Source organism: Zea mays, chromosome 5 (genome assembly GCF_902167145.1).
Source record: "Zea mays cultivar B73 chromosome 5, Zm-B73-REFERENCE-NAM-5.0, whole genome shotgun sequence".
Taxonomy (NCBI): domain Eukaryota; kingdom Viridiplantae; phylum Streptophyta; class Magnoliopsida; order Poales; family Poaceae; genus Zea; species Zea mays.
The window spans coordinates 5,684,030-5,694,197 of NC_050100.1; the positions used below are offsets into that span (position 1 = coordinate 5,684,030).

At 49.2% G+C, this 10,168-nt stretch overlaps 1 protein-coding gene across 3 annotated transcripts; it reads right to left on the reverse strand.

The window, feature by feature from the left end:
* Nucleotides 1-839: 839 nt before the first annotated feature.
* Nucleotides 840-6,606, reverse strand: LOC100382108 (uncharacterized). 3 transcript variants are annotated; one of them, NM_001174869.1, is made up of 6 exons: nt 6,348-6,548; nt 5,866-6,197; nt 3,971-4,077; nt 1,998-3,878; nt 1,802-1,901; nt 841-1,640 (listed from the first exon to the last, which is right to left on the reverse strand). In NM_001174869.1, exons 2-6 carry the CDS (start codon nt 5,978-5,980, stop codon nt 994-996), a joined length of 2,850 nt encoding a protein of 949 aa, NP_001168340.1. In that variant the 5' UTR covers nt 5,981-6,197; nt 6,348-6,548; the 3' UTR covers nt 841-993. The 3 variants fall into 3 exon arrangements, with proteins under 3 accessions (XP_008643989.1, XP_008643988.1, NP_001168340.1); XM_008645767.3 differs by having other exon boundaries at nt 840-1,640; nt 3,977-4,077; nt 5,866-6,606; XM_008645766.3 differs by having other exon boundaries at nt 840-1,640; nt 5,866-6,606.
* Nucleotides 6,607-10,168: the final 3,562 nt, after the last annotated feature.

The following is a 10,168-nucleotide window of genomic DNA, read 5'->3' on the forward strand; positions in this document are numbered from 1 at the left end:
TAAAAAAAAAACTCAAGATTTGTATCTTAACAAAGACATTGTATCTTGGCTTTATGCTCGAGACAGAGGACTATTTGGTTGGTTAATTTAATTTATTGAATGTTTTGATTGGTGTAATGAATATAGTAAGATACAGGTTTTAGACACGTCCAATATATTATATTGTATTTTAGCTGTGACATACTTAGGCCCTGTTTGGGAACAAAGTTTTTGAAAACCACAGTTTTTGAAATACTATACTATACTTTAGTTATGACAATACCGTAGTTTATAATACCGCAGTTTTGAAAACTGAGGTCCAGAGCTAAGTTTAGAATGCCTTAAAACAACTATAGTATTTGCAATACTTCAGTTTTGAAAACAGAGATTTTACCCAGCTTGCCAAACACCATTATGTATATAATACTGCAGTATTTGAGAATACTGCAGTATTCTTCCAAAACTGCAGAAAAACGTTGTTCCCAAACACCCCCTTAGATACTTAGAGTACCCTACCGTGTAGCAACGTGAAGGTTGTACATGCCACCCTGATAGTCGTTCAAGCGAGTGCTTCGGTACAAGTGTACAACCCCGGGACGCTTCCAGCTGTGCTTGCACGAGAATACGAGATACATCTGACATATTTGCTGGAAGACATGAAACCTTTCTGATCAGAACTTATTTCTAGTTTTCAGGCACCAGGCACTACTAGCTGGCTGCAAGTCTACTGTGTTCGTTTCATAGTATTTACTGTACCGTGGTTGATCAAGTTTAACTGGGATGTCCTAATCGAAGCATAAACTCTGAAGATTTGCCCTTTCTTTTTTTCTTAAAAAAAAACTGTATCACCAAAGAACACATAAACTCAGAAGATTTGCCCTTTCTTTTATGCACACGTTCCTCCTTTTATATATACACACAAAAATCATATGAATGTTTCTACTGGAAAACCTTCGTACATACCCAGATTGAAAATACCCACATATATATATCCAAGTCAGTCAAGATCAAGACTCACAGGCACAGCACCCATGGGCCATGGCGCTGGCGCATGGATACATCGATAAGCTCCCTTGCTACATCAGTGATGATACCACCCAATATGTTCTTCTCCAAATCCCTGACGACTTCGTTCTTCTCGACCGGCAGGTCCCACGCGCGGTTCCAACCAAAGTCCCACACCGAGTTAGCGTCCGAGTGCGTGCTCTCCATGTCGTAGCGGAGGACCATCCTCAGGTTCTCAGCTGTGCTGTGGTCATCCCCCCGTTGCTGAATTTTCCTCGGGACGTGGAGAGACTGGATGTCGCTGTCCAGTTCCCTGACCAGATCGTCCAGAGTCCGCAGCTTCAGGTTAGCGGCACGTGTCGCGCTGACATCCACCATCGCCTCCATTCGCTTGCCTTTCCTTCTGATCACTTCGCGCCCGATGTCTGAAAGAACCCTGTTGCCTTCGTCTAGCCATTTCCCCGTGTTAACCTGAGCTGCGCTGGCTGGGACGTGGAACCCGGTGATCGCCTTCGTGGTTTCGAGTAGGTAGGGATCCTTCAGCAACATCTCTGCAAGCAGGAGCTGGTTCTCTGTGAAGGAATCGCATGAGACAACATCCATATTGTGGTTTCTCAAATCATTCGGGTTACTGGGGTTCATGAGATGATCCAGTCCTGCAACAGAAACATGAAGTTATCCATAGTTCATCTGGCATGTAGGTTGCTATCCATAAACTACAGCTTCTGAAAAATAAAATCGTATTCCTAAAAATTTACTGTAAGTAGACAACTTGTTGAGTGTGCAGAGGCCAATAATGAATCAAGAGTATGTGTACCATTCGTTGATTCATCGTTCACTTCTTTCATTTGTTGCTGCTGTTCTTCCTCAGGAAATGTTTCCGGTGTCTGTATAGCCTCACTGACTGTGCTGTCATCCTGCATGTTTGGACCAGCAAAAAAAATGCCATCAGAACAGTGCACTGTAATACTTTCATAATAACTGATGCAGAATGCGCTGTTATTTAAACATACATTTGTCTCAGCAATTGATTCAGGTGTAGCCTGTGCTGCGGTGATCGGATCAATGGTTTCTTCAGTCAATTCCTTTTCCGATTGGTACGGCAAAGCTTTTGTGCCGCTATCTTCCATCTCCGCTGCAGATTGTTCGCATACACCATCATCACCGGGCGTGTTGTCTGATGGTTTCTGGCTTCTGGTATCATCTACTTTTGTGCCTTCTCCATTCTGTGGTTCTGTCGGTGTAACAGACTGAAGCTTCTCCTTCGTGTTCGAATGCGCTGGTTCTGGTTTCAGTGGCCTCTTCTGTTCTAGGTTCTGAATGGCTGTTTCACTCTGCATTCGACGGTAACTCTGCACCTTCTTTTCCATGACTTGCTTATCTGAAGGTTTACTTTGTGCTTGCCTTCTCGTTTGATCAGTCTTGGCAGTTTTGCCATTATTTCCTAGAGTCTTGTTTCCAGGATTGGCAAGGTTCTCCTTGTTAAACTTCTCTCTCGTCTTCCTCGGCTTCACCTCACTGTCTCTCTGTTTTGTGCTTGTGGTTTGCTTCTTCCCGAGCTTCTGTTTATTTTCTTCAACAGTGACTTTCTCTTCTGTGGCTGGTTTGTTCTTTCCAGTCTTCCTAAACCTCTGAAGGAAACTCATCTTTCTTCCTGCACTGACTGTTGTCTTTTGCTGGTTGCTGTCTTCAGCCAGCTTCGTATCCTGATGAACGATTTTCTCATCAGCTACTTGGTTTACACTAGCTCTTCTCTCCGTACCTTCCTGTTTGCTTAACATCTGCCTCATGGTCTGCCTTGTTTGCTTGTCAACTTTGAGATGTGAAAATCTACTTGACAGTACAGGTTCTTCAGACTTTGTCAGGCTAATATTCCACTCTCTTGTCTGAAAATTCTTGAGCTGCCCTCTGGATGGCATCCGTTCCGAAGCTATAATTCGTATCGGTAATGTGCCAGCCATCACAGTTGCCGCCGTTGATTTTCTTGGCACCGCCTCAGGTTTCACAAACCTCTCTGTCTCCTTGCGCTCTGCAGCCGTCTTCGCTGACGGAAGGTTTTCCAGCCCCATCAACTTGGCAATCAGACCGGGCATCCTCACCTTTGAACCATCCTTCTCGCCACTCGAAGCATTGCTCTTGCAATTGGTTGCAGCACCGGCGAGCTGCGAGGGCGAGATGTGGTTCCGTCTGTAACTCTGAGACATGCCGTGAGGAACGATCTGCATGAACGTATCTGACGAGCTCTTCGCATCGTCGGCCTGCTCGGTCCCTGAATCATCGTCGACGATCTCTACCAGCCTTGCAGAGGCAGAGCTCGTCGAACGCGGCGCGGACCTCTTCCAGCTCTCAGTGCCCTCCAGCAGCAGCACCTTGCCGTCGTTCCCTGAGCTCCCCATTTCCATGTAGTCTGTAGCGTCCTGGAGCATCATGAGCATGTTGAGCGACTCCTCGAGGTCCATGGCACCTCTGAGCAGCTGCTTCCCGATCTCAACCGAGCCCCTCCTCGCGCCGGCAGCACCGCCGGAGGAGTACGCCACGAGAATGTCGTTGAGATTCTGGACGCCGATCGCCACCTTGCCGACGTGCGCGCCAGGAGCCAGGAGGCGCCGCGCCTGCGACGCCATCCTGCACGGCTCGCCGAAGAACGCGGAGCCGCCGCTGCCGCCCTGGCGCGCCACGAGATGCACGTTCTGGAGCTTGCCGCTGTTGCTGAGCGCGAGGGCCAGCGCCATCTGCACGTCCACGCCGCCGGCGTTCGCCGCGGGCGCCGTCTGCTTGCCTCCTCGTCCTCCTTGTAACGGCACGGTGGCGTGCGAATCGGCGATGGCCGGCGCGTCATGGCGGCGCGGCGTCCCTGGTCTGGCAATGGAGCTGCTGCTGCTGCCTTGTCGGTGCTGCAAGTGCAGAGCAAACGTAAAGATTGTAAAAGTGAGTAAAATTTAAGCAGGCACAGTAACTGCTTCGGATTGGGTCTCTGCGGGTTTACTATTACGCTCGTTTGTGCTTCTGATCTTGTCGCCACCCGAGGCCGAGGAGCTGCTTGTTGTTGTGGCTTCTGAACTTGAGGTGGTTTCTGAGCATTCGAATAAGCATCTGCAGAACATCACAGATATATTATCATCTGAACTTATTATTGTCTTCCTTTTTATTCTTCTCAAGAACAGATGCAAATTTATCTCGGGGGCAACAAGCATTCGAAAAATGAAATGATGGGAACAGTGCCGCTCACTTTTTTTTCCGGGGAAAGGGAAAAAGAACGACGACAGCGCAATGCCAGTTGAAACTTGAAAGGAGTTATTTGAGTTTGTAACATTTTCGTCGCGCGGCTTCACCAGTTTATTACTCCGCAGCTGTACTTCGCCAGTTTGGTATTATGGAGTTCAAAGTCACGCCAGATTGGGACAGTTAATCTCCCGCGCTCCATTAACGTCTGTTTTATTGCTTTTGATACAGGTTATGTACCCCTTCGTACTAATCTACCCTTGACCGGAGTACTACCTTGCCGCGCGTGAGACCAAGAAAACAGAGCGCACAAGGCGAGGTTGAGCTGGAGCAGGAGCATCCCCGGCGAGCAGGGAACCGGCCATGGAGCTCGGAGAGTTGTGCGCAGAGGCGAACAGAGAGATGAGCGCGCGCGGCGAGCAGAAATCAGGGAGCAGGGCACGGTGGCCATGACAAGTAGGGAGGTGTGCAGTCGAGTTGTAGGCCAGCGCGCGCAGGGAATTTGGTGCGGCCATGGAACCTGAGCAGGGCACGGCGCAGGAGTTCGACGGAACGCTGTGCGCGTCCAGGGAGAGAACAGAGGAAGCAGGGCGCCAGGGAGCTGCACGGGCCTGACCAAATTCGAGTAGGGAAGGAGAGAATCCGGGCGCGCAAGGGAGTTCTGCTGGGCACGCAACAGAGAACGGAGGGAGATGGAGAGAGAACCGCGGGAGCTGAGGGAGAAAGAAGCTGGGCGCGGCGCTGGGAGATCCGGTGAGCCGAGAGGGAGGCTGCGCGCCGTGGGAGCTGGAGCAGCGCGCGACACAGAGAACCGGAGGGCGCGCAGGCTGGGAGCTCGGCCGCCATGGGCAAGTGCAGGGAAGAACGCGACGCGCCAGGGAAGAGCAGAGGTCGGGGGCGAGCTCGGCACGGCGCGTGCGCAAGAAGCAGCTCGACACGGCGCGGCTGGGGAAGAAGACGCGCTGGGGAAGAGAGCGGCGATGGGAACCGGGCGCGGGAGGAGCAGAGGCCGAGGAGCGGCGGGAGACGACCACCTTCACGAAATTGGCTGCGCGGTTGGCCTTGCTGGAGTCGGCGAGCGCGTTCTTGCGGTACGACCTCACCGGCGGCCACCCCACCACCCGCGCCTTGGGTGACGGCGCAGCGGAGGGCGCGGCGAGCGAGGAGGAACGGCCGGAGTCGGAGCCCGGGAGGCGGAGGGTGAGGGCGAGCGTGGTGTCCTCGTAGCCGAGCCTGGAGGCTAGGAGCCGAGGCCATGGGGCGAGCTCACCTGCTCGAGCTCGGACCAGAGGAGGGCAGCGCCTGCCAAGGGAGAAGTGGAGGTCGGCCATGGCCAAGGTCGCAGGGGCTCCCTGGAGATCCAGCTGGTGGAGCTCGCCTTGGGGAAGATGATAGGAGGAGCAGGGGAGGGGCTGCTTGCGTCGTGGTTACAGCAGGGACAAACTTGACTTTTACCACAGTTCATAGACGGTAACAGAGTTCGGAAGAATAACAGTCCCAATATGGCGCAGATATGTGCTGCATAATACCAAATTGGCGATGCGCAGCTGCGGAGTAATATAGTGGCGAAGCCGCGCGACGAGATTGTTACAAACTCAAATAACTCAACTTGAAAGCGAGCACCGGCGACTCGGTCGGCGAGGAAGGAAGAAAGCTTACCCCGAGCCCGAGGCGCGGCGGCGGTGGAGTCGAAGCCGAGCCGCTCCCGGCGGCGGCGGAGGTCCCTGAGCAGCTTCTGGGCGAAGTCGGAGCCGAGATCGGGCACCTTGGCCATCTCTCGGCGCCCGTCTCGCGGGGGAGGAGGAGGAGGAGGGGTCGAGGCTCCGCTGCCGCCCGCTGCTCCACTGCACCATGAACCTCTCTCCTCGCGGTCAGGCCAGGCGTCGGCTTGTCAGTTAGGTGCGCGAGGGTGAAAGAGCGCGGCGTCTCCTCCCCCGGGTTGGTGCGCGTCAGCGTTCCGGGGCTCTCGTTGTCGTCAACCTCCTCGCTTGCTGTGCTGTGTGCCTCACCGTCACCGAGCCGTGCGGCGGGGCAGGGACAGAGGGCGAGAAGACATGTCAACCTCGCTTGCGCTAGTAGTAGACGCTTTCAGATGTTGTTGTTGGCGGGGGAGGACTGATGAGGAGTGGGAGGAGGATTGCCTTGGAAGTCACACGTCCATGGTGACATGACATGGCCGCCTGCCTCTGGTTGCACTTGCACCGCGTTGCGGCTGCGCTGCGCCCCCCAGCTCATTTCGCCCCATTCGCAAGCAAAGCCGGGAACGCAGACATGGCATTTGCGTTTGGATTCTCTCAAGGCTTGTAGCTTTTGGTTAGGTAGGTGGTGGTAGTGGAGTAGTGGGGTGGTGAGTGATCGCATTTGACCATGATGTGGATTTGTGCAAAACGTAAAGGATTTTGCTGTGACTTTATCTTTAATTGTTTGTGCATATTTATATTTATATAATAGTCTCCGTGACTTTACGGTAGATATGTTGACATTTTTTAAAAGAAAACTTCAAAAGCTAATCAGGGGGTGGTGAATCAAGATGTTGTGATTGGCAAGCATCCCTCGGTACGGGAAAAGAAGCTTGTAAAGATGCTTACGTGTTGTGGTACAAAGAAGTTTGGCCATGCTAATACTGTAATACATCTTGGCAAGAAGAGCTTCCGTACCAAGTGTACTACTACCTACGTTCTCCGATATTTATCGTGGTCTAGTTTATTTTTGAAATAAAACATGAAAATAAAAAGGATTCATTTTTAAAACACGACAAATAAAAAAAGATTTATTTTTGAATTAAAAGCCGACAAATAAAAAAAAGGAGGGAGTACAAGTGTTGCTTGCAATGCCAATCCACAGAATTCTGTGTGCACGGTTCTGGATGGCCATTGGTTTAAACTGTAGCTGCAAAGCAACAGAAGAACATTCCAGACCTACAAACAGCAAGCGCCATTAATAAAGATCCAGAGAAAGGGAGGAAGGCGGGTGGGGGGATGGATGGAAACAGCACGAGATATATCAAGATTGGCTGGCTAAACCTAAAAGGCGATTGCAGATCACATTACAGGTGCACCCACAAGGGCTGCATGGTGCAAAATCTGGAGAAAGGCTCCAAAAAAGACCATGACCCAAATAACTGGCCACCTAACTGAGTTCCATGTACAAGATGACACATGACGTTCAACAAATTTGCAGGTGCAGTTGCAGCATCAACCTCACATCACACAACAATTGTCGGTCACTTAAGTTCCTTCATCAACACATTTATTAATTCCAGACCACACCATACAATCTTATTTTAACCAGGCTCATATTTACATCGTAAGGGTCAAAAATGTTTGGCGTTGTAAACAAGAAAGCACCAGATACTTAGAGTGACTGTAGAAAGGGAAGAACAAAAAAAAAAAAAACACTCATCTGTGACTATAGCATGGACAGGAAAGGTGGACAGTTAGATTCCTACAAGGCCAAGGTAAATACACATCTACATTCATGCATGGGGACCATTTGCAGCCGCCGCCTGAAGTTCCTGCTGGTGCTTTGGTATGTACGAGCCAGTAGGCCGACGCCCAATCCGATACCCACACACGCCAAGGCCAATTCCAACTCCAACACGGACACCAGCATTAAACCATGAAAGCTCACCGTCCTCACCATCTAGCTGCCTTGAGTACATGCTGTTATAGTCAACATCAACATCCGTCTCAGATTTGGAATCCTGGAATTCTGATACCTGAAACAAGTAGCAGGAGAGATAATGATAGTATCATACGCCATACTAACATTTAACCAAGTTTTGTGGCTATAAGTATTTGATTTTTATAGTATCACATATTCACCCCCTCTAGGTGCTCTCACAAACTCATCTATTAACTAGCGCAACAACATAGACCGCTATACATCCTATACGTCGGCTTGCCTCTTATTATCGCAATCCGAGACAACACACATATATATATCACAATCACTTACGCAATCGACTCCTACTTAACATGAGTTGGCTAGTCACAGTATAAGACTTAGCGAACCATTTTAGACATCGTAACTCGAAACATGGGTTGGAGCAGATTAATTAGTTCTTCTTAGCCTTTTTCTCAACTCAAATTAGTTAACACACCAGTCACCTAAAACAGCACATTGTTGGGGTCTAACATAGAGTCATTTACATATGGCGTAAAACTCCATAAGACTTACATTTGCTACTGAAGGACCTAAAGCACTTATGTGCATATCTTATCGGATTGTTCTTCAATTTTAACAAGGACCAACTTATGAACGCTACTCGCTTCCAATAATTATTGGGCTGCGATAACGCTCCTATAAAACCTCTAATTGATCAATAAGACATTTATTTATCCGATGGGCATACAATGCAATGATCGACAAAGCAAAGCATCACATTGCCATACAACAAAAATCATGACAACACCGACAGACACTATCCACTAGCCGTTTGAAAAACTCAACTTTCTTCTCGCTTGCCATTACATCACTCCTAAATCACACGACCATCATGAGCATCCTTCACACGATTATATAATAGCAATTTAAACGTCGTGTTACATCATACATACATCTTTCCCCGTCACGAGTATAACCATATTACGACATATACCCGCACACCTCAAACAAATATCTTACGCCACCATCACTATAATACACCACGACACACACGCACACACGTGTCCCCACGTTACGCACAAGACATCAACAACACTAGTGACTCCAACTGGACTAATCATACCCTCATCTGCATTAACTATCACAATCGCCGATCACATGCATAAAACCAATACACTTTTCACATAAACATCTATCAATATATTCCCCAAAACATGATCCACATTTATTTTTTTATTTATTTAAGCTTAGTATTCGCATCAAATAACACATCGCATATATTCCTATCGAAATCTAAAAACATTCGAGTTCCTTTTTACTTGTTTTTCGTTCGCCACAACTTCGTTCCATACCAATACATTTTCTTACACATATACACACATGCACCACATCGACCAAAACGTAATTAGACAAAGTACAAATTACACACATCAACAACCTCTTGCTCTCTAACCGCAAATGCAATCCTACCAACGTGTATAGTCGAAACACTTTACATACATCCACATATATACATGCACTGCCCGACATCAACCAAAGCATATGTATTACCAACTATAAATCAATCAACCTAAACGAGTCGGGACTAGACGCATGGGTTGTCCACATGGCTCGGCATTTCGTCAAACGGGCAAGGCGCGAAGCACGACGTCGACCACTAGCTGCGATTAGACACACACAACGGTTCAACATTTTTACCGAGCACACAAAAAAATGTGATAGCAGCAAGGGGAGCGGGGTGTCTCACCGGGGGTCGACGACGTCGCGGGCGTCACGGCGTGCTGCAACAACACATCTCCCTCGCCATTATGCCGAATACTTGGCATGCTGGGGAAGAAGGGCGCCATGGGGAGGAAGTTGCGGGGGGTGGCGACATGGGGAGGGAGAGCTGAGGCGCCGCTGGCTTGAGGAAGAAGAAAGGGAGGAGGGAAAGACGCCATGGCTGCTGCTCGGCTGACAGGGAGAGGGGTTGTGGCGGCTGGAAAAAAATGGAGGGGTGGGAATGCAAAATAGCTTAAGTGCAAGGGAAGAAGGCTCCTATTTATAGGCATGAGGTAGGGTTAGAGTTTCTTAGTGGGCCTATTGGGCTGGGTTGGGCTCGGCCCAAAACACGAAATCGGGCTGCGCTTAATATTTTCCGGAATAAAAATGTTCATGTGGAATTTGTTTTTACGGAGAACAGAGCGAATTAGAGTTCTGACGAACGGACGATTGAGCAATTAACTCGGCCGAGAGTCTGATTTGATTTCGCTCGCAATTAATTCCCTACGCGTGATTCGAAAATAAATCGTCTTGAGATATGACCGGCTTTCGGATTTATGATTGAAAGAGACAAGGCGCGACATTTAAAAATCAT